At 56.0% G+C, this 23,322-nt stretch overlaps 1 protein-coding gene across 1 annotated transcript; it reads right to left on the bottom strand.

The window, feature by feature from the left end:
• Nucleotides 1-7,211: 7,211 nt before the first annotated feature.
• On the bottom strand, nucleotides 7,212-8,960 carry HIC2 (HIC ZBTB transcriptional repressor 2). Its single transcript, XM_036741564.1, has one exon. The coding sequence runs from the start codon at nucleotides 8,958-8,960 to the stop codon at nucleotides 7,212-7,214; it is 1,749 nt and encodes a 582-aa protein (XP_036597459.1).
• Nucleotides 8,961-23,322: the final 14,362 nt, after the last annotated feature.

The following is a 23,322-nucleotide window of genomic DNA, read 5'->3' as shown; positions in this document are numbered from 1 at the left end:
AAATGCCTTGTTGGCTTCTCTCCAGATCTCACCTTGGGCACCCTCACCCATCCAGGGCTAGAGTAAGAGGACCCGCATCAGCTCCCCTCCCTCTGGCCCGTTTTAACCTGTGGGTGCTTCACACCCCCCTGCCCGGGTCTCCTAGACAATCTCCCTCTTCCTCTGATTCTATCTACCAGCGTGTGACTCCATGGTCCAAAATCCTAGGAGCCTTCCCACCACCACCCATCCCTCCCTGCTGTTCTTTTCCTGGTTAACACTGTCCAGTCCCCACAAGGGCATTTCTGCAGACTCCCAGAGTCGTGGTGGATTCACACATAATAAATGTATGAACCCGAGACAGAACTGGCCTGGGTTCAAGTCTAGCCTTCAACACAAAGCTAGCTGTGTGTCCCTGGGCACAGCACTTACCCACTCAATGCCCTAGAGAAGTTACTGATCTGCATATTGGTACACAGAGCACCCCCATCCCAGAGTACCTAGACCAGAGGGGTCAAACACACAGCCTTGGCACCCAGCACTGCCTCCCAGGCAGATGTAAATATAATAGGGAAAAAATTAACAGGATGAATAAAAATATACTAGAACATAGCATTAATACGGGGTTTGCCAAGTCAGTGAAGGCTGCTTTGGTGGCCCTGGCCTGGCCCAGTAAAGTCACAGGCCCAATTCCCAGCCAGACCCTCCTGCTTTGGAGACTCTCTGTCCCAGAGCAAATGCCGTGAGCTTTTCCTCTCTGGCTTGGTCCCTGATGCTCCAGTCACATTTCCCAGACTTTTGATGGTGCTTTAACTTCTTTCCATATCATCAACCATCCCTCCCCTACCATGCAACTTCTAGTAAGATCCTGCCCCTGTAGACGTGACTGGATGAAGGAACTGGTTCTGAATCAGAGGGGGCCTCAGAGGAGGCAGGCCAGAGAGGTAGGGACTTGCCCAAAGTCATGAAGGTTATTTCACCTCGGAACCTCGGTGTCTTCATCTGTAAATTGGGGATCATCATACACGTAGCATCTGCCTCACAGTATATGCTCACCCAGTGGAGTACCTAAAGTTCAGAGGGATGGATGGCAGTCTTAATTGGGACCCAAACTAAGATGGTGAAATGTCATGAGGATAAATGTAAATTCCTTTCCATAGACCCAAAACATCAATAACACAAGCCAAATGGGTGATGGGACTGACCTTCATGAGAAGTGACTGCTCATTCAATGTGCTGATCTGGGGCCTCAGGCCAGTTTCCTGGATGTGGAGTGAGCAGGTGGGGGTGAGACCCAAATCCCCCTGGATCAGGTCTGGCCACGTTGGAAGGGCACTGAGAAGGTGGCATTTGTCTAGAGTATTATCCTACTAGGTGCCGCCAGAGGGTCAGTGGAAGGGACTGGGGATGTTTATTTAGTTGGAATATGGGGGTCAGAATGGGAGGGTCCTGTCAAATGGACAACTAGAATTGTTTGGTCCTCATAGGGCAGAACCAACAGCATTGAGCGGAAGTCACAAAAGGACAAATTTAGATTTGATGTTAAGGTTAGGCAAGGGAGAGCAGGTTGCAGGGTTTAGTATTTCTTCAAGTCCTCCAGATTTAAGGTTGTCTTTGGGCCCCTCCTGCATCTCCTAGACACAAATCCTAACATGGCAGCTTGGTACTGAGGGCACTTCAAAGTCTGCTTTTCCAGCCTCATGTCCCACTTGTTTCATGGATAACGTGCCCCAACCAAATTTATCATCCCCACGCCTGCCCTCCCCAACTTTGCTCCAGCTGTTCCTGATTGGAATGTCTCCCTCCCACGTTTACACCTGTTAAGATCATTCTCATTCCTCCAAAGACCCAGATCCAATGGCACCCCCTTCACAAAGCATTTCCCAGGGGCTCCTGGAGCCCAGCCTCTTTCCTGGGGCCTCACAAAGCTCTCAACTGGTCTTTCTTAGATACAATTTGAGGCAAACACTTCCATCCGGACTTGGGGACGTGCAACCTTCCCAAGCCCAACTCAGGGCAGGGCAGAAGATAGGCAAAAAAGTTGGCGAGGGGGATGGTTTTGCAGATCTGGCTTCAAGTTTCTGGACCGTGGCTTTATGGAAGTGAAGGGATGGATTCCTTTCCAGAGCCAGAGGACACATAATGAGGTGAAGAGAAGCAAGTTGGAAGCAGACCAGTGGTGACAGGAGACCTTCAAGGCTTACAATTAAGGGGGTGGAGTGAGAGAGAAAGGAAGATGCTACTTAATCAGGAGCCCAGAGAACGACCAAGATACAAGATTCCCAGACAACGATGTGGGACATATGCAGAAACAATACTCCTGGCCTCCAGGGTCTGATTTTGAGATCTCAGGATCACAGACTGACAGGCAACTTAGCCTGAAACACCCTGAGCGGTGACTTGTCCATGGCGGTCCCACAGGTAGGAAGATATAACTGTCACAGGGGTCCACACTTTGGTGGGTCAAGGTTAACTTCAGGGGTTCCATTCTGAAAAGCTGCACTGAGCACAATGGCCTAACGACCCATTGTACATAACAGCGAATGCTAACTTCTCTGCATGGACCCTCTTGTTGTAGAGGGGTGGCGAACACAGCCAGACAAGTTGTGACCATTTCCAAAGGTCAGAAGACCACCTGGCTGTGACTCGTAACAAGTCACTTCCTCCTACTGGTCCCGATCTGAGGACTTTGAAAGGGCTGAATTATGGAAACAAAACCAAGACGGGCAGAAATGGAGGCAGGCCAAAAGGAAGCCTTTGGGTGCCCATCAGCTAGCTCCCCTGGGCCATCTGGGGAATGAAAACCAACGAGGCAGGGCGACGCTCAAATCCCACCATGTGCACAAGGCAGGACTGGCTCCCTGTGCAGGAAAGGAAGGGCTTTTTGTTCTTTGCCAAGATGAACTTAAATCAAAGGGCCAGACCCAAGTGGGAAGAGTTCGGAACACAGGCAGTGAAGGACACAGGATCATTTTCAACCAAGCTTTTAATGAAAAGATCATAAAATAGCAGTTTCTCATCACTGTACATTAAGACTGCACACTTCTGAATGGAGATCAAACTTTCTGAATTTCTCTTATGACACTTGGTAGCCACAGGGTCTAGTGGCTCTGACCTGAATTCCAAAATCTGGAGGACAATGGGCCGAGTGATGCCAAGGGCAGTGGCTGGGACAGGAGTGCAGTCCTGGGGGCCCTCTTTTTCCTCCCAGAGAAGGGGGGGATCCCTCTTTCAGCTTGATTTAAATAAAACATCTATAACGCTACTCCCACCCCCACCCCCCAGACGAGGTATTTGTGAAATGGGTCAGTCCCCAGCCTGAGGCCTCAAATACTGAGCAGGCAGGGATGGACATGGGAGGTTCCCCTCAGCACCTGGCCCCTTGGGGCCCCACTGGGTGTATCTGTGGGGAGAGCCCTGGAGAATCCCCCTGCCCCGAGCTCCTGATGCAGCATTTCTGAGGTCAATAAATTATAGCAATAAATAGTGGGGCTGAGAAGGAGGCTCCTGGTGAAAAACTGGGGGCAGGAACTAATCGGGAGGAAAGCCATTCCCAGGGTACTCCCCCGCCCCCCCGCACTGGCAAGAAGAGGCTGGAGGGGGTTCTGATGGCATTCTCAAACTCTCCTCCCCTTCACCTCCACAGAGGTGTCCATTCCCATTCCCTGGTACCTGGGATCAGGAGCCATGAATTTTTAGCCAAAAAATTCCTGCCCCCAGCACAATTCTGGGATGATGTCGAGGCCCCTGTTCTCGGATAAAGCTCCCCCACACCCCCACCCCCCTCCACCTGCCCCTCCACTGCCTTCTCTTTGGCCACCAAGAGAGGTGCACTGCTCAGGACCCTTATTGCTAACACAGGACACGTGCAGGTGCACGCGTGTGGATATGTGTGTGTGTGTGACGGACGGACATATTACACCCAGCTCCCTCCAGCCCAGCCTGCACTCCTGCACCAAAGTAGCAAATACTGACGAGCCTAAGGGGGTGGGGGCGGTCCCCACCCCCTGGAATAAATGGTAGAAGTTCCACGGTTACCGTGGACAGATCCAGTGAGACAAAGCCTTGTGTGCATGGCCACAGAGGGCCAGACTCGGCCAGTCTCTCCAGGTCGTGGTATATGGCTACACGGCTGCCAGTTTCTGAGGTTCTGCTCTTGCCTTTTACATTTGTCTTTTGTGTTATTTTTTGCAATCCGGGAGGAGCTGCTCCCTGCAGCCCAAGCTGGCCAGGGGGTAGAGGCCAGTGTGCCCGAGTTTGAGAAATAAATACATTCATCACTGCACATACAGATTGATACAAAAAGAACACTGTAAAAGAGTGTCTGCACCATCTTTGAGAGAAGGGCCAGGACCCAGCGCAGCCCAGACCCACCTACACAAGCTCCACTCTTTGGCGAGGGGGGGACTGGTGCCCTAAGCAGCCCCCCCACCTGATATTGGTCCACCCTGGGTCCCCCATCCCTGTGCCAAGCCCAAACTTGGGATCCCGTGGCCAGTCTCGACCGGCCGTCCGGGACTGGTCGAGGCTCTTTGGTGCCGTCCGGGGTCGGAGCTGCCCAGAGGGTCTCATGCCACCCCAGCGGTCTAAGTGAGACTTGTGTTAGCTGCTGGGAGCATAAGGCAATCCCCGGGACTGGGGGCTGTGAGTGGAAAAACTGGGATGCATTGGGACTGGTCCTTCCATCTGCTGAGGTCTGAAACTGTAAAAGTTTATGTAAACATGAGATAAATATATTAGTATTCTCTCGTGAGCCAAGTGAGGTTCCACACTCGTTTAAATGTGCTTTGGTTTAAAGAATAGCTTTGTGATTTTGGGTATGAGCTTCTCTCCCTTCTCTCTGGTCTCCCCCTGAAGCCTGCATTCCTATTTCCTGTTTCTCCAAAGGCCTTTGGGAGTGAGCCAGGCCGAGGCCCCCCAGCCACCCCCACGCTCCTCTCTGCTCCTGCCCGGCACTCCCCATGAGGCTCATCTCCACGCATACAGAAAGCACTCACGCTCTCTCACACACACACATACGTGACATGAAGTTACAAAACAAACAGAAAAGTGTTCGCCCCCCACCCCCATCCTTAAAATCTTAAATATGAAACTAGTGTTTTGTTTTCTCCTTTAAAATACAGAAAATGTTCCAATACAACACGAAGGTTGGATACAATACTAGGTCGTACAAACGTCATTGAGTGTCGGGGGCGTCTGCTCCCCGTCCCTGAAGTTGGGAGGCTCGGTCGCCTGCTGCATGTCCCCATTCCTCTGCGTCAGGCGAGCGCCACAAGGGAGGCTTGCTGCTGCGAGCACCATCGCTCGCCATCCTGGGCAGTACAGACTTTGTGTCGTGTGGTTAAGTGCTGAAGGAGTGACCTGCTGGGGGGGGGGGACAGGGGGAGGGGGAAGAGAGGGGACCCTCCGCTCCCCACGCTCAGGCTCAGTTTCAGCTGAAGGTTCATTCTCAAAAGGGAGGAGGGGGCAGAGACTCAAGGACTATTTGGTCTGAACTTAAAAAAGAAGAATTTCTCAAACAACAACAGCAGACAAATTAAAGAGAGAGCCTGGGAGAAGGAAGGGGGCACCCCAGCCTGAGCCCTTCTCACTCCTGGCTGGGTTCCCTGCCTCCGAGGCCTTGTCCCTTTTGAGGGCAGGCTATGGGGTGTGCTCTGCAAACATCCATCTCCCCCACCCCTGGGAAGACGTGGAAACACTTTGGTTTGGATCAGCTGGCCAAGGCCCTGCCCCTCTCCCACTGGCCCTGCTGTCCCGGGTCCCAGGTCTTGTCCAGAGAAAGGGGGAGGCTGGGAAGGGGCCCTCTCTACTGCCCTCCTTCAGGAGCACACCCAACCCCCACCTGAACTCCACTCAGCACCCCTCCACTCACACGCTCGGGCATGCACCCTGCACACCAGAGGCTGCCTGAGGGCAGGAGCTGCCCAGGTCACACACAGTAAGCCCACGGATGAGCATCTGTTGGATTATGCCCATGCAGCTCCCTGAGACAGGGTCAGCACAGGAGCACCTCAACCTAAAATGCCCCGAGCTCTGCCCTCAGTCCTGGGGAGAAGGGTGCAGGGAGGGGGAGTGCTCCCCCAGCTCTATAGGATACCAGGAACAACCAAAGAATCCCAGGCTTGGTCTCACGGGCCACTCACCATCTTATTGTTCTTATGAATTTCAGAGGTAGAAAAAAATCAGAAGTCTTGGATCAGACTCCCTTGTTCAGTGAGGAAAGAATCGAACCATCTGTCCACGCACACACATACACACACGCACATGCACACGCACACCCAACATGTGAACATCCACCCACAAAATACAAAAAGTACCTACAAACACAGAGCCGGTTCAGCCCCTGCCTCCCACCACCCCAGACCCTCCAGCTGAACAGACGCTGACTGCTCTGTCTCCACAAAACAAGTACCTATGAGCAAAGGAAGTCACAGAACACACAGGGAACCAGGCTGGGCGTGGAGGGAGTGCCCCAGAGTCCCAGGGGGCCTCTGGGTTAGGGTTCCACACTGGCGGGGGGGAGGCCAGCTGCCCCGATTACATTCAGGCCCCAGTCCCAAGGAAGCAGGGCAGGGAAGTGGGAAACTGAGATCTAGGCTGGGTTTAGATAAAAAAAAAAATTAACCAAGGCTGATGGGGAAGAGGGATGGGCCAGAGCACCCTGGGAGGAAGGGAAGAAAACTCAAGTATCTGGGCTAACCCTGACTGCCTGGGAGGAGGGACGAGAGCAAGCCTGGCAGCCCAGCCTGGCTCCCCTCACATCTGTCACACACACACATGCACACACGCACGCACGCACGTCCACATACTCACATACGGATGCACGCATCCCCCCATGGGGGATCCGGGCTTGCTCCAGAGTACTCTGGCTTGGGAAGAATGCTCAGCTGTGCCCCCCAATCTTCACCCCTGAATCGGGGAGCAAGGAGAGCAAGCTGAGCCCGAGCCAGAAGACAGCCTCGCCACCCCCCCCATTGCTGCTGGTTCTGGAGCGGTCTGCGAGGGGGTGGGGCTGGGGGATGTCCCTCAGGGTAGAGGGGTGGAGGTAGACCAAATGCCAAAACAACAAAGGGAACAGGGTCAGTACCCTGCCCGGCCCTGGTTCCCTCAGCTTCTCTTGGTATGCACTGTCAGTTAAAGCTCTGGGGTGCAAGGGGTGGCACTGGGGCCTCTCCCCTCGCCCTCCTCTGTCCGCCCTGGTGGGGCTGGAGGGGCCGCGGCCTCTTTGGCTCCTAAGAGGGGGAGGTGTGCATGCGCAGGTGGCTGATGAGGTTCCGCTGCTGGGTGAACTTGCCGCCGCACAGGTGGCACTCGTAGGGCTTCTCGCCCGAGTGCACACGCATGTGCTCCGTCAGGCGGTACTGGCGCGTGAAGCGCATGCCGCACTCCTCGCACGCGAAGGGCTTGAGGCCCAGGTGGCTGCGCATGTGGCGGGTCATGGTGCCACGCTGGGTGAACATCTTGCCGCAGATGTTGCAGGGGAAGGGCCGCGTCAACCAGTGTGTCTTCTCGTGCTGCCGCAGCGTGGCCGGGTCCTTGTAGCTCTTCTCACAGCCCGAGCACTTGAAGGGGCGCTGCTCGGTGGCATAGGCCGGGCTGGGGGCCGACAGGTCCTCGGCCTCCTCCTCAGGCGCTGGGCCGCCCCCGTAGGCGCCCTCCTCCTTGATGAAGAGCTCCTCCTCCGTGTGCGTCTCCACGTGGGCGTTGAGCTGCTCGGAGCTGGGGAAACCTTTGCCACAGGGGATACACACATACAGGTTGTCTCCATAGGGCACCGCCTCAAAGCCCTCCTGGCGGTACACGTAGTTGGCGCCGCCAGACCCTGCAGGGCCCCCGGCACCCTCGCCCTCACTCTGCCCACTCTCTTCACTGAGCTCCTTGCCATTCTCCATCTCCTCCTTGCAAGGGTAAGGCGGGTCCCCGTAGGGCGCCCCACCTGCTCCCAAGATGCCATTGGGGAGCCCGTCTTCCAGCTCGTCCTCGTCCCCTGGGCAGCAGCTCTTGCCCCCAGCCGAGGCACAGGCCACGGCCTCTGTTTTGCTCCACTCCTTCTTCCGAGCCAGATGCCGCAGACTCTTGCGAGGCTGGCCCCCTGGCCCTTCCAGCAGCCCTAAGTGGTTCTCCTCAGGGGGCCCCGCCCCCTCCACCTCCATGGGGTCTTCCGGGGGGCCACCAGGCTCTGCGTAAGAGGCACTGTTGGTGGAGGCTGGTGCAGGGGAGCCGTGCTGGCTGTCGCTGAGCTGGCCGAGGTCATCGGGGCCGAGCAGGGGGCCAGGGGCCGGGGGCTGTAAGGGGGGGCTCTTCTTGGACAGGTCCAGGCCCAGCTCCTGTTCACTGCCACCACTGTTCCCACTGGAGCCCCCGCAGCTGGCCCCTTCCCCGCCGTTCTTGCAGCTGATTCGGCCCAGGGGATGTGAGTTCTCCTGGCCCGGGCCCCCAAGGAAAAGCTCATCATCCGAGCCCTTGGACTGAGGAAGCTCTTTGGGAGGATGCACGGCCTTGCGATTCTCTGAGGCCGCTGGGTACCGGGCCTGGATGACCGAGGCAGTGGACAGACGCTGGCCGCGGGCTGGCCGGCCCATTCCTGGGACTCCGGCTCGGCCAGAGCCGAAGGGTTTCCCTGCCCGCTTGAGCTTCCGGCGGCACAGAGCGACCAGCTCTGGTAGCTGGAGGTAGCTAGCGGCGGTGAGGAGCGTGCTGAAGTTGGGCTCTGATGGCTGCTCGCTGGGGAGCACCTTGCCTGTGTAGATGAAATCCAGGACCTGGCGGAAAACCGTGGGACTGACCATGTCTGTGTCCAGGTGGATGAGGTTGTCATGCAGGACGAGGGACTTGAAATATATGCTGCTGGCAGCTAGGACGTTCTTGTGGGCCCGGAAGAGTGCGTTGTCCACCACGATGATGACGTCGCAGAGGAAGCCTTTGGCCCGCTGCTGGTTCAGCTGCAAAAGCAGCTGCTTGGCATGGTTGGGCAACTCCATGGCAGCAGGCCCCGTGTCCCAGCCAACAACCTGCAGGAGAAGGGGAGACCAGGGTCAGGCCTGGCCCACCAGGGGCCCCCTGGGAGGCCAAGTATGGCATGCAGCTCCAGGGATACCCAGAAGCCATGCCCCTCCCTTCAGGGCTACCCAGACACCTCCCCCAACCTTCAGAAATATGATCACAGAGCTCCACAACCCTTCTAAAACACGCCCCAACACACCCCCTTAGACACACACCCCCAACACACCCGCTGTGCTGCATGCCCTCCTCACACATCCTTCCCACCAAGGGAAGTGACAAGCCCATGTTCCTGGGCCTCAAGAGACATCTAGAAGTGCCCCCCACACTGAGCCCTGCACAGACCAAGTCCCTGACGCACTTTCTTTCTTGAATGGCAAATGTTGGGGGCAGTGAAGGGCAGCTTCCCTGCTGGAAAGCTGTCAGCCCTACAGGGGTGAACAATGAGGCCAGGGCCCTGTGCCCGCTGCTTGGGCTGGCTTGAGCACAGGCACTGCCAGGGCCCAAGGGCCCTCTGCCAAATGCGTAATGCTTCTTGCCCTCAGGTTCCTTTCTAGGAAAAGCGGCTGCTGCTCAGCTTTGGGGGGAAGGCGGGCCAGGCCCAGCGGGCCCGCCCAGCCTTGCCAGACAGGCAGGCACAGGCTAATTGATGCCATTAAGTAATAAAAGCACCAACACCTTTGGTTTCTAAAGGTGTCCTAGACCTTACCAGGTTGGGCAGGGGAAACAGCCCTAAAAGCTGGTGGAGGGAAGGGAGGACAGGGCTGATCTTTACTCCAGGCAGCCCCACCCATCCATTCCCAGAGTCTTTGAAGGAGCAGATCCAGCCCAAGACCCAAGAAGCCAGGTTGAGGCCTCACAGGCTGCTGGGCAGGGCCAGCAGTGGGCCTGGCCCATTCCCTTTTCCTTTGCAGGTCTCACCTTTCATTTTGATCAATGAGAAGGCTTTGGCCCACATCATCCTGCCCCCACTTCTGGCCCTGTAGTTCTGACATTCTGGGAGACAGACAAGTCACAGCCCAACCCTGCCTCCAAAGAGCTCCAGAAGGCAGGACCAGCCCATCAGGCTGGTAAGGAAGGAGGGGGAAAGGACAAGTCCCCTGACTAAAGAGTGGCTCCTGCCCTATGCCCCCAGGACACAAGGGAAAGAGGACAGACCAACACCACCCCTGAAGGAGTCCCCCCCCCCAAAGAAGCTAGATGCACAAACTCCAGAAGGAGTTAACCACTTCTGCAACTCGGGGGCTTTCCCATCTACAGGTCTTTGCTTTGTCTTACTTTCTTTGCCCAGCCTTTCTCTTTCCTAAATTCCCCAGAGAGGAGAAGCTTTCATCTAGCACTGGCCCAGGCCAATCTGAACATTCCTTCCCATGGCCTGTAACTTACCCTAGCATGGAACCCACTAGGCCCTGGCCGTGGAAGTGACATGGGATCCCTGTGGGTTATCTGGGCGGGGAGGATGACCTGTTCACTCCACTGGCCACATCCTCTGCCCTATCAGCTCAGAGTAGCATGGGATACTATGCTCATTTCAGGAAGGGGTCTGACAAGTGGGGAGATTGAGGGGGAGAAAGGACCAGCCAGTGGAATAGAGGAAGTTTAGATTTGCCTTGCTTGTCCCAAAAAGGCCAAGAAGAGGGACGTGGGAAGGTAGCAGAGGCACAAAAGAATGAATTACCAATGAACCACTTTGATGCCTCTCTGCCAGCCCTCTCTCCACCCTCTTTCAAGTGGGCCCTTTGCTGGCTGGGCACATCCTCAGAACCTTTCCAGCTTATTGGCATCTGCCATGTCTGTGCTCCGGCAACACCTTGGAGTGGCCAAGTGAGGGTCTCCAGGCAGCCTGAAAGCTGAGATGAACTTAGAGGTGCTAGGCCCGAGGGCCTCCCAGCTCTTCCCAAGGTGCCCTGGGCCTGCTGGATGGTGCAGGTGAGGGCAGCCAGGCAGCCAGGACCCAGGTCAGTTAAGTGTGAGTGCCTGTGATCCTGCTGCTCCAAAAGGGCCCGCATGGCACAGTCCTGAGCATGGCTTCCTGTCCCAAGGCCTGTCACCAGATTCCTTGCTCCTCCCACCCAAAGGATGGGGGAGGGGGGAGTCAGAGAGTGGCATGCTGCCCAGCCAGGCCCTCCTGGGCTCACAGTCCCAACCAGAAGCCTGGAACTTCTGGGGGTTGATGTCTACACCATGGGCAGGGGTAAGATCCTTTCCTGGACCTGAAAAATGAATGTGCCTGGCCTTGGAACCCACTGGCATACAAGGGGGTGGGGGTGGATGTGGGGTGCCCCCACACAGCCCTCAGCCCATGCACACAGAGTGGCCTGACTCAAGAGCTTCCCTGCTAATCAGAAAAGTGGGTCTGGAGAAAGAGTTGCTGCTGGTGGGCACCATCCCAGAGTAGCCTGGGGCTCTGAGCCCAGGCTGGCTCATCCTCTCCCACTGGCCACGCCTCCCCTGCCTCTCTAGCACCCAGATGGTCAGACAGTGGTGAGAACAGAGGACAAGGAGCTGTGTGAAGGAAGCCACATAAGGACAGAGTCTCCATCACAACGGCCACAAGGGCACATCTACTGGCATCATTAGAGAGCACGGCCCCCAGCAGCCCAGCCCCCACCCACCAGGGCCCAGCCTACCGAAAGCTCGGGGCTCAGAAACCATGCGAGCGAGGGGCGGCCGCCTGCAGGGTGCGGTCTCTCGGCGGAAGCAGCAAAGCCTGGTTACCTGTGGAGGAGGAGGACAGGGTCACCCAGCCGGTCAGCACAAGGGGAGGACTGTGTGCTCCAGCCTGGAGGAAGCCAGGGTGGGGATCGGGAGCCCTGTGAGGAACCCAGGGCAAACACCAACTTAGCACAGACACTATGCGCTTCACAGGCCACAAAGGACTCCCTGCCACACGTACCGCTTGCACCCAGGTCCCCAATCACCAGATCTGGGGCTATTCTTTCCCCAAGAAAGGGGGGGGGGTGTCCCACCGGACCCAGAACACTGTCCCCCAGCTGCCAGCTAAAGCCTGGAAACCCTGGCTCCCTCTGGGAGCAAGCAGTTTCATGGCTAGGCTGGCTTGGCTCCACCCAGGCCCCCTGCAGCTCCCCAGGGGCAGGCTGGGCCCTGCTGCATCTGTATAACAAAAGGCAAATGGGTGGCTGGCAAGATTCAGCCCCCTCCCCCAGCTGGCCCTTCCCACCCCACTCCCATGGGCTGGGCAACCTTGGCGCTAACCCATTCTACTGGGCTGGGGAAGCCCCCAGAGGATCCTGCCTCCTTGCCCCAGCCCCTCCCCCCCAGGCCCTCAGGAATGTGACCAGACATGGGGTGCCTGGGGCCAGGGAGGCCTAGGCCCCAGCCTGCCAGCTGTTCCAGTGGCCTGGGAGCAGAAGGCAGTCACTCCCCTCCCCCACCAGGCCCCAGATCCTAGGGAAGGCCAGACAGACCAGCTCTGTGGGTTAAGAGGCCCTGAGGACTTCCTGCTGGTCAGTTGTGGCCCTGACCAGCACCCCACACAGCCCCTGCCTACAAAAGCTTCGAATCACTAAAGGATTCCAAGGAAGCCTCCCCCCCACCAAGTGTGGTCCAAGCTGTCTCTACTCATTCCCGAGGGTCTAAGGCCAAGTGTGAGCTGAGCATCTACCAGGGTCCCTGCAAAGAAGGAAAGCGGTGGCTAGAGGCACCAGGCTAGGCAGCCTGGAAAGAGCTCTGTGGCCAATGTGGACACGGGTGGGAGCTGTGGTGTGAGATGTGGCAGAGCAGGCCCGGCCCAGGTTCTCATTCCTCATCCACACACCTTCTCTGGCTGACACATCCTGCCCCAATCCCCATCAGGTCCTTTCTACCCCTTTACACGTGGGGAGCCCCACACCAAGAATCCGACTCTCCAGGGCAAAGCTGGCTCCACTCATGTTTGTGTGAGGTGGTGGAATGGCTCCCCGCCCCATGATCCTGCCTCGAAGGCTCTTCATTGTTTCCTCCTGCGCCCCCCAGGAAAGCAACCAGCCCAAGTTCCCTCCCAACCCAGGGTCCATTCCAAATTCTCACTGTCCTGCACACTCTGCTCCCTACCACCAAAAAGTGACAGCAAGACTCTAGGGTGTGGCTGCAGCATGATCTGGAGGTATCCTGGAGGGGGAAGGAGAGAGCAGGTCTGGAGGCTGGGCTCTGAGCTTGGCCAGCTATATAATCTCACTGATTTCCTCATCTGTAAAATGGGGGGGGGGGGGGACACAGCCTCACTGGTCCCTCCTCCACAATCTAGGGGAGGCAGCAACCCCCTCAACACACTCTATTGTCTCATTTTCTGTTCAAAGTAAGGCCTTCCCAGCCCTCTGTTCCCAGGGAACTTTTCCTTCATCATGGCTCTCTGCACATTTGCTCAGACCGAGGTGGCCCCTGAGTTTAAATCCAGCTGCTGTGTAACCTTGCCCCTGCCTGCCTCAGTCTCCTCATCTGTAAAACAGGATTAATACCAGCACTTGCTGGTAAATTGGGAAGCGCTTCCACAGTGCCTGGCACCAGCAAGCCTCCCAGTGTGCCCACCTCATCCTACTCACAAACCACCCATGGCTCCCCCCACCAGGTCCGCCCTACCTACTCAGTCTTCTCTCCTTTGGGTCCAGGGGAACCTTCTTTTTGCAGCTTCTCCCTCAGGCTAGGCCGGAGGAGCAGCCCCACCCCCTCCACCTCATCCAGCCCAGTCTGGTTCTTAAAGCCAGAATTCCCAGCCTACCTACAGAGAATCCCTCCATTTTACAGACAAGAAAAGTGAGACTGGGGAGAGAACCACGGCTAGAATTCAAGGCCAGGGCAGCCTTTCTGGATGCTTCCCTGGATTGTGCGCAAAGTGGGGCTGACGGCACCAAGGTTAGCCAAGATGTGACTGGGGGTGGAGAGGACAGGAGAGGAAGGCAAGACACATGGAATGCTGACTGGTAGCAGGGCATTAGGGGCGTTACATGTTTGATAAAAGCATCAGAGAGATCCTGGAATGGATGAACAGCAAAGAGCCTCAGTGGGAAGGGTCCAGAGGCCTGGGGACCACAACTATCCAGGCCACTGCAGGCCCCTCAGAGGCAGTTCTGGGGGAGAGGGCCAAGAACAAGCCAATCACACCCCTACTTCACTTGGTAAGAAGTCAGGCAGACCACCCTCCCTCCGATACCTAGAGGACACCCTGCATCGGGTCCCATGTCCCTCCTCCGCCTAGTTTGGCAGTGTCCTTCCTAAAGTGTGGCGCCGGTACAACGGCCCAGCTCTGCCACATAGCCTGCTCTCTCAGGACACTGGGCTGTTAACAAGACTTCTCCCCAACGGACTCAGCTTCTCAAGTTTCTGTAGCGCTCCCGGAGCCCAGAGCAGGGTAAACAGGAGCACACACAGGGAACGCTTAAGAGATTACGGACAATATTAAACACAGGAGCACCACCCTTGGCGTGCCCACCTAGACTGAAATCAGATCAGACTCTTGAGGTATTCTCAATAGAGAGGATCATGTCATGGGCAGCACAGATCTAACCCTGCCCTTGAGAAACCCTTAACATATTTCTCCCATTTTAAAAAGCAAAGTGAGGGCAGTGGCGTGTTCCCACCTTCCCCCGCCCCAACACCTGCCTGCTAGGAATGATGGGGAAGGACACAGCTGAGCTGGGATGGGTTCTCTCTAAAAAACTGGCATCCCAGGTGAATAGTGTCAAGTCCTATCTGAAGCTGATGCCAGGCAGGGAGGACAAACCATCCTGTGCCTGCTCCTGACCACACAACAACATGGGGTTCCTGCAGGGACAACCCCAGGACTGGCAGCAGGCCTAGATGATGCTCCTATTACTGAAGGATCTCATGCTCCCTCCCAGATTCTCCTGGCACATGTCCAGGGATGCCAAGGACCCAGAGCAGTCAGGGTCTGCTAGCCCAGGTTAGGGAGAAGTTGCCAGGATGCCTGTGCCAAGGGGGTGCCTGAAACCAGACACATACACTACCTCCACCTCCAGTAAACTGAAGAAGGCAGCAAGCAAAAACTGGCAAGCAGATGTAGCAGATCATCCCAGGAGAAATATTATTCCTTTCCTCCCTCTGAACACCCAAGTAGTCTCCCTCCTCCTCCTCCCCTCCCCTACCCCTTGTCTAACCCTCCTTGGTCGCCACCTTCATCCAGGCCTCCAGCCCCTCTTGCCTCTAATTCATCTTCCTATCTCAATTCCTCCCTCTTGCCAATTGACCCTTCACAATTCTGATAAAATGAGCTTCTATCAGGGAAGAAGCATTGACTTATCTGTGCCAAGCACTGGGCTCTGAGCCCCCCAAGAGCTTACACCCCAAGTTGGGCACAGAGTAGACAGAAGGGTGAGCCAGACTGGAGGGAGTCCTGCTACAGGGGCCGAGTAGGCTGAGTATGAAAGGCAGGAGGGGCTGTGCAGGTAGGGAAGAGAGAACCTCTAAGGCACAGGAAGAGGGTACACGGGTGTGAGGGGTGGTGTCTGAGCTGCAGAGAGCTTTCTGGCCCATTCCCTGTGACTGAGGCAACTGAGCAAGACAGCTCCAATCCTGTCCTGGAGAAGCCCATAAAGGTTCTCTCATTTCCCAAAAGAAAGTGAGGAAAATGACCATGTCCATGGCTTCCCATGGTCCTTGAGAAAAGCTGCTCCACCTGGCACTGCCCCCATTGGCTCACTAGCCGTCCTCCAAAGCCATCCCACGGGCTCCTGCCTCTGTGCTGGCTGCAGAAGCTCCCATCCTCTCAGGAGGACAGTAACTCTTCTCTCCCTTCTAGAAGATTCCTCCTCTTCCTCCCATCTTCCAAACCATACTTAGGCCCTGTGGCGATCCACCTGGCGGTGAACCTGCCCTTCTGGGGCAGGAGCAATCACTTCTCCTCTTCCCTTTCCCCAGCATGTCTTTGATGGAGTGAATACAAGTTCATCCCAGGCTCCTTCACTGGGGTCCTCAGAGGGCCCTAGAGCTCAGGCATCCACCTGGGGCAACTTCTGCCCCTACCTGGAGGGCTGGCAGGCAGGCAAGCAGCACAGCTGTGAAGGGTACTCACTCCTTCCAAGGTTAGGTCCCTACATGTAGGGCAGCCTGGCTGCCAAAGGCACTCCCTTACGATAGTAGAATTCCTGATCTGCTTGGGGAAGGGTGGAGGCCAGAAAGAAGGATCTCTCAATCCCAGAGGAGTCACTGAGACAGAAAGCCCAGCTGCTAGGAGCTGATCTTCAGCTGGGGGAGGGGGCAGTCCAAACCAGATCTCCCTCATCTGGTCGGGAGCACTTTCTGCTCATGGCAGAGCTTCAGGCTGACACCATCAACTTCTCTCTAGCCAGCTCAGCCATCTACTTCCACACTGATGCCCCGCCAAAGTCAAGAGTAGCTGCCTGTCCTCCTGGAGAAGCTTCCCTGCCGGCTCCTTCTCTGGCTCTCACAATCAAGCACACAGCAATTATCCACCCAGAGCCAGGGCAGTTCGGAGGGAGAATGTCCTCGGTGGAGGCCCTGCCTCAGGGGGAGCTCACTGAGCCTCTGCTCCCAGGCCTTCGGGGATGGGGCCTTGGGAGGAGGCTGCTCCTTCGGAACAGCTCTGACTGGAAGATTTGTCTTCAGTTGCTCAGAAATCCTTTTCCCACCTCAAATGCTCCTTTGAAGTCTCGAAGAGCTGGAACCATATCCCTCCTTCCACTAGAAGTCAATCTTCCTCCTCCAAGTTACACACGTCCTTCCTCTGGACACAGTGAAGCTGCAGCAGCCCTCGGCAAAGTACCAACCCAGTCCAGGTCAGGCATGACCAGGGCAGAAAACAGCAGGCTGTCTCCCAAATGCCCTCCAGCACTGGGGAACAAGCTCAGCTCTCTGGCAACTAGAGACCACCCAAGACTTGTGGGGACAAACCCCCACGCCCCCCCAAGCTGAATACGCTTTTGCTGCTTCCACAGAGCACTAGCTAATATTACACACCAATATCGTAGCCCTGCAACAAGTCTAGGGAGATCAGACTATCACCTCCAATGTATAGAGAAGGGAAACTGAGGCACAGAGAGCTAACAATGACTTGCCTCAAGTCACACACCTGGCAAGAGGCAGAAACTTCAAAGCCCTCCCAGCCCCAAAGGGATGACAAGGCAAGGGAGCCTTCGGCCCAGGTTTCCAGAATGGCTGGGATTCCAGCCCAAGACATGATCACTAAACTGCCAGGCTCTGGACACTTTGAACAGGATCAGAGAATTTAGGACTAAGAAACTCAAGCTGAGGGAACTGAAGGGAAGTGTCTGGGGTCCTTCAGGCAGATAAATAAAGAGCACAGTTGGGCCTGGGCACTGAATGAAGCCGGGCATCCCTCGGAGTGTGGCACAGACAAGGGCTGGGAACCTACAGGTTCTGGCCAAGTAAGCAGGTGGCAGCCTATGGACCCCTTTCTCTTCCCATCCCACTCCCAAGATTGCCCTGCAGCCAGTCAGGGAGAGGGGCTGGCTAAGGAACCTGGCAGGAAGCTCCCATCCAAAGGCCCAGCTAGGCCTAGCGACAGAGAATGGCCCCTGCTTGAGCACAGAAGCCTTCGATGACATGCCTGGAAGCCGAGAGGAAGACTCCAGTCACGAGGCACTTGTTACCTCCCTCTGGACCCGCCGTGGCCGAGGCAGGCTGCTCCACTTTGGGGCAACTCTCATTTGAGGAACTGTTCATCTTTTCCAACCAGAACTGGCTTCTGCAACTTTCCCCATTGCTCCAAGGTCCTAAGCATGACCACAGCCTCTACAGAAGAATCACCATTCCTAACGCCAAGACATTCTTAGGGGGTCAGAGCTTCTGCTCTCCTCACAGCCCGGTGGTCTTGCCCTGGAAGCAGGTCACTTAATTTCTGTTGAAGAAACAACCCCGACCCTAAGCATATAGTGAGACTGGGAAGCTCGGCTCCATGGCTGCCAGCCACTCATACTGGGGACTCACAGGGCTGGCCAGCCAAGTCAGGCTCCAAATTTTAGTCATATCCCTTGGTTCTAGCAGCTGGTACTTGTAACAGTGCAGGAAGGCCGATCGGGATCTAACCAGGAATGGTGCAACCAGCCCTGGCCTGCCAATGCCTGCCAGTGACCCAGGGGGCTCAGCCAAAACACATGGCCCAGGAGATGAGGTGAGTGGCAATCTGGGAAACTTCCCTGAGGGTGACTCTTCAGATGAGCAGAGAAGGCCTCAAGAAGAAACACCTCCCTCATCTGGGGTCCCAGAGTCCCTGTTCCTTTATGCTGCCCCAGCCCCCTGACCTGTCCATCCAGCCCCCTCCATTGCTCCCCTTCCACATCCTAATCAATGGCTTCCCAAAGGATCTGCTCAGGGTGGCTACTGTAAGCATCTGCACCTGCCACCTGTAGGCAGGCCTAAGCGTTCCAGATATCCCTGGGGCGGGGTGGGGTGGGGGTCCCCACAGTCCCGTGGCAGCAGCAGCAGCAAGGTCCATAAATGCTATGCCAAGGCACCTCAGGCCTGGAGAAGAAGCCCCTAGGAGACACCACCCACAGCTGGCTAAGATTCACAAGCTGCTCCTTCCCTTCTAGCAAAGAGATGCCACAAACACAGGAATTTCAGAGGGAGTTTGGGGCAGGGGGCTCAGTTCAGGCCCTCCCTGAGCAGTGGTGGTGAGAGCAAGGGCTGGGCCAAGGTGCTGACATGGGAACCTCGTTCCCGTCCTCCTTGACCTCCCCACCCTCCCTGGGCCCATGCCCAGGTGCCACTGTTCATCTGCATAGGCACAACCCCAGAGCCCAGCCTGGGGCCTGGAAGGCAGCCAACTCCTCCTTGGCTGCCTTCCCAGATCTCCTCCTGGAAAGCATCAGGCTCACCCAAGGCCCAGGGTTTGGTCCCCAAAGGAGGCTCTCCAAGGGGAGGCTTGCCTTCTGTCTCCAACCACCCGCTCAGGAATGGCACAGTCACTGCCACCATACCTTGGCCACAGCCATCACTGAAACTGCAAGGCTTGGGGAGGGGGTAACAGGGGAAGCAGATGAGGTACCACTCCAGGCCCCAAAAGGAGACAACCAGCATCCTCCTGAGGCCACTGGGGGTGGGAAGGTGTCAGAGGGGCCCCCCTCCCTGTCCTTCACCTCTCACATCCCACCAAGTCACCAAGATGCCAACCTCACAGTCCCCCTCACACCTGTTTGCTCTTCTGTGTTCAGAGAGCTATCAAACCCTGGTACCAGGAGGGTGGGCTAATGGACAACCCTTCCATTTACAGAAGACTGGAGAGGCTTAGAGACCTTCCAAAGACCAGAATTAGTGAGAGGTTGAGTCAGAATTTGAACCCAGGCCCTAGCCCATACCTCTGGGGTCTGGCCCAGAGGAGCAGCTCAAGAGGTGGAGATGATCGGGGCTCCTGTCACAGAATCCCAGCCTGGGACAGGGAGGAGGGGGCACTTTTTCAGCCATTTCCTCCTCCTCGACCACTGCTTCTGCTTGGAGAGGGGCCAAACTCCCCAATGGAGGCTGCCCATCCCACTCTGGCTGGTTTTCCTCTTGCATCAAGCCCAAACCTGCCTCCCCACCACTTGCCTGCAAGGTTCCTGATTCTGCTCTCGAGCCAAGAACACATTTGAGCTCTACCTCCCAATCCCTGAAGTAGGACCAGCCTGGCCTCCAAGCTTTCTCCTCTTAAGGAGAAACATACCTGGCTCCTTCAAAAGCTCCTCCCCCAGCCCTGTGAGGAAGGGCCACAGGCAGATGAGAATGGGGGTCTACCTCACAGCTGGGCTCAGCAGGTCAGTCTCCCCTGCCTCCTAGCCCAGGAGCACTCTGGGCACTACTGCTACCAGGGGCACTGAAGCAGAACTCTGGGCTTCGGCCATTATATAGACTGGAGCACTCCCTCTCTGTGGCTCATTCTGTAAATCAAGAGGATGGATGAACCAAGATCTAAGGTCCCTTCCCTGCTCAAAGTGAATGAGAATGATGCAGGTGAGAGGCAGTGCCCACTCCCACTTTCCCATGGCAGGAGACACGGAAGCAGATTCAACTTATTTGGAAAGCGAACGGATGGCTTTCTAACAACGGGAGGGCCGTGGGCTACCAGCTTCCCGAGCCAAGTGAACCTCCATGCCCATCAGCAGGCTGTGAGGAGGCAGGTTGGGCAGACAAGCACAACTGTGTGCTGGCTGCATCCCATGAGCAAGCGCAACAGGCAGTACCCAGGGGTGCCAACATCCAGGCCTTGGAGGGTGATGCTGCTGCCCATCCAAAGCAAGACAGGGGCTGACACGGGCAAGCTGTGGCTTCCCTGGAAGGAAAATCTTAGAAAGGAAAGACTGGCCTCACTTGAATCACAAGGCAACCGGGCCCTTCATGCATAAAACAGACTCCAGAGCCAAGGAAGGGAATGTTCTGGTCAGACCATGTATAAGTGCTGGGGGCCACTATGGAGCAGAGCCAGACGGTGCCTGGAATAGGGGGAGGAGATCAGAGAGGTCGTGAGGACTGGTCCAAGGAACCAGAGAGGCTTCCTTTGGAGAAGAGAAGACCACGGCCTGTCAGTACCTGGGTGAAGACTGTCCCATGGAAGAGGGGGCTGAACAAGGAGCCACGGAACAGGAGGTGCTGAGGGCAGTCATGTTCCAAAGAGAAATGGGTCCCTTGAGGATCACTGGGGTCAGGGTGGTCTAGACAGCTGCTCTGGAGCCCCATCTAGTACTGAGACCCCATGATCCTGAGCAGTCGAGATGACAATCCCAGGATATACAGTGTGCCCTCCATCTATGGGGTTCCCGGGATCTACAGGGTGTCCTGCATCTACAGGATTCCCACTTTGGCCATGCCAATGGCAGAGGGACTATGGTCCTAGAAGGCACCAGAATGGAAAGTAGGAGATGTGGGCCCCTTCCTGGGCTTCAGTTCCCTCATTAGTGAGAGTAACCTTTGCCTTCTTCACTGAGCCATCCTGCTGAGCCAATGAAGGAACAAATGGGAGGTTTGGTAGTGTACAAGACATGGTAGTTGTAAACCCTGGCTCTGGAGCATCCAAGCTGGGCTACCCTGGCAATCCCCTTTCCTTCTCAGCCTCAGGATGATGCCCGATGATCTCTAAATCCCACCAGATTAAATCCCCCTGTCTTGTACCTGGCTCTTCCCATGGGGCACAGGGTGATGGAGTTAGCTGGAAAAGACAGGAAGGGAGAAAGGTGGGTGGTGTAGGACAAATTCCGAGAGTGAGTGTGTACCTGAGCCCAGAAGCTGCTCTGGCCATATGGAGGGGCGGTGCCAGACCACCACGGGGCCCACGGGGGCCCAGAGAGGGCACCCTGAGGGGCTAAGCAGAGCTGCTAAGTACCCCTGGCCTAGCGTGGAGGCTCATTCCTCTGCCAGGATACCGATCCACACCGTTCCTCCCTCCCCCCATAAAACCTGGACGGTTTCATGGTCCGCAATGTTTTCAGGTTTACAAAATGCTTTCCTCACCAGAAGCCTTGACAGACTGCAGACCCAGTATTCTACCCCAAACAAAGGCTCAGAGGGAAACGATTTACCCACAGTCATCCAACCACTAAGTCATAGAGAAGATTTTAACCTGGGGCTCCAGAGTCCTTGCATGAAACAAGCCTTTGTACAGGGAGGGGGAAGGGCATGGAGATACTGAGTGGCAGTAGCGAGACAAGATGAAGATCTCTGAAGCCCTGGAGCCAAGCTAGCTCAGGTACCCACAGGATCAACGCCTCACAGGGCAGGTTAGAAATTAGTGAAAGAGCAGAGTCTGGGGGACAAGACCCAGGTGCTTCTCAATAGCATCGGAGGAGGCTGAGTAGCAGAGAGAAGCCCATGGGGCTCACTGGAGCCAAGGCCAGGGATGCCTTTCCCCACTCTGTTATAAGGCTATGGTATGCCAATTCTGGGCAGGAGGAATCAAAAGCCAGAATTAAGGCTGCTGGGGGAAAAATCAGCAATCTCAGATATGTAGACGTATTGACACCACTCTGATGGCCGAGAGTGAAGATGAGGGTGAAAGGTGGCTCGAAGCTTAAATCAAAAGACCAAAGATCATGTAAGATTTCCCATTCTGGGGCTCAAAGAGCCCTGCAGACAGCAGCTGCAACCATGAAATTAAAAGATGTTGGTCCCTGGAAGGAAAGCTCCAGCAAACCTGGCCAGCAGACCGAAAAGCAGAGACATTCCCTTGGCTACAAAGGTCCCACAGTCAACACCATGGTTTTTTCAGTATCAACGCAAGGCTGTGAGAGTTGGACTCTAAGGAAAGCTGAGGAATCGATGCTGTAGGACTGTGGTGCTGGAGGAGACATTTGAGAGTCCCTTGGACAGAAGGAGATCAAATCAGTCAGAAGAAATTAATCCAGACCATTCACTGGCAGGTCAAACACTGAAGCTGAAGCTTAAATACTTTGGCCACACAATGAGAAGGGGACAGCAGAGGATGAACCTGGACAGATTTTGGGCCTAGCATGGGGTCCAGAAGAGTCAGACCCTAATGAACAACAGAAGCACACTGGAAATATTCCGCGCAGTTCCGATCATGGCAACAGAAGACTACTGGAGACCCACACAATCTCTGGGGAAGGAGGCCAGGGACGTATGAAGATAGAGAAGGGACTGCAATCAAAGACCACAGATGGAGGGCGCAACAGCTGGGCTAGCCCAACGCAGCAGTGCTGGGGGACGAGGCCTCCTCTACGACACACGACGGAGGGCTGAGCCAGACAGCTGTAGCTAAATCATGAACCCTGGCAACGTGGCCTCTGCCTGCTGGCCACTGGCAGGCAGCACCATCCTCACCAGACCGCCCAAACAAGGCCACTGTCCTGCGTTCCTGAAACACGGACTTGGGGTCTGGATTCACTCATGGAACCAGGGAGTACTGTTGCCCCCAAAGGGCGGGTTGCCTGGGAGCACTGCCCCATACTCAATCAGCTCTGCTGGCAATTCTGGTCCGTGGCACCTGGGAAGTCTCTCTTCAGGTCTGCCAACCACTGCCTCGTATGCACTTCTGCCCCTGCTTCGCCTTTACCAGCTCCCCAAGAAAAACAGCTCAGCCCCACAGGTTATCAAGACCATGCTCTTCACGGGCTACAGATCGAGGAACTGGCGTTTATTCAGTTCTGCCCGTACACCAGGCACTAGGCTAAGTTCCAGAGATACAAAGAAAGGTGAAAACACCAGCCCTGCTTCCAAAGAGGTCCCATTCTAATGGAGGGGACAACACAGAACTCACAGCATCCATATCTGACACAGGGTAAATGGGGCTGGAGGGGAGGAGGAAGAGGGACCGGCACCTGGGAGGAGGGACATATAGGTCTGTGTGGAGAAGGAGCCAAAGTGGTTTTTGGAGTAGATGCCCAGAAAGCAGGGCCATCCTGATTCCCTCCTTGTGCCAAC

The sequence above is a fragment of the Trichosurus vulpecula genome, chromosome 1 (genome assembly GCF_011100635.1).
Source record: "Trichosurus vulpecula isolate mTriVul1 chromosome 1, mTriVul1.pri, whole genome shotgun sequence".
Lineage (NCBI taxonomy): Eukaryota > Metazoa > Chordata > Mammalia > Diprotodontia > Phalangeridae > Trichosurus > Trichosurus vulpecula.
This window is presented reverse-complemented; position numbering and strand designations above follow the sequence as displayed.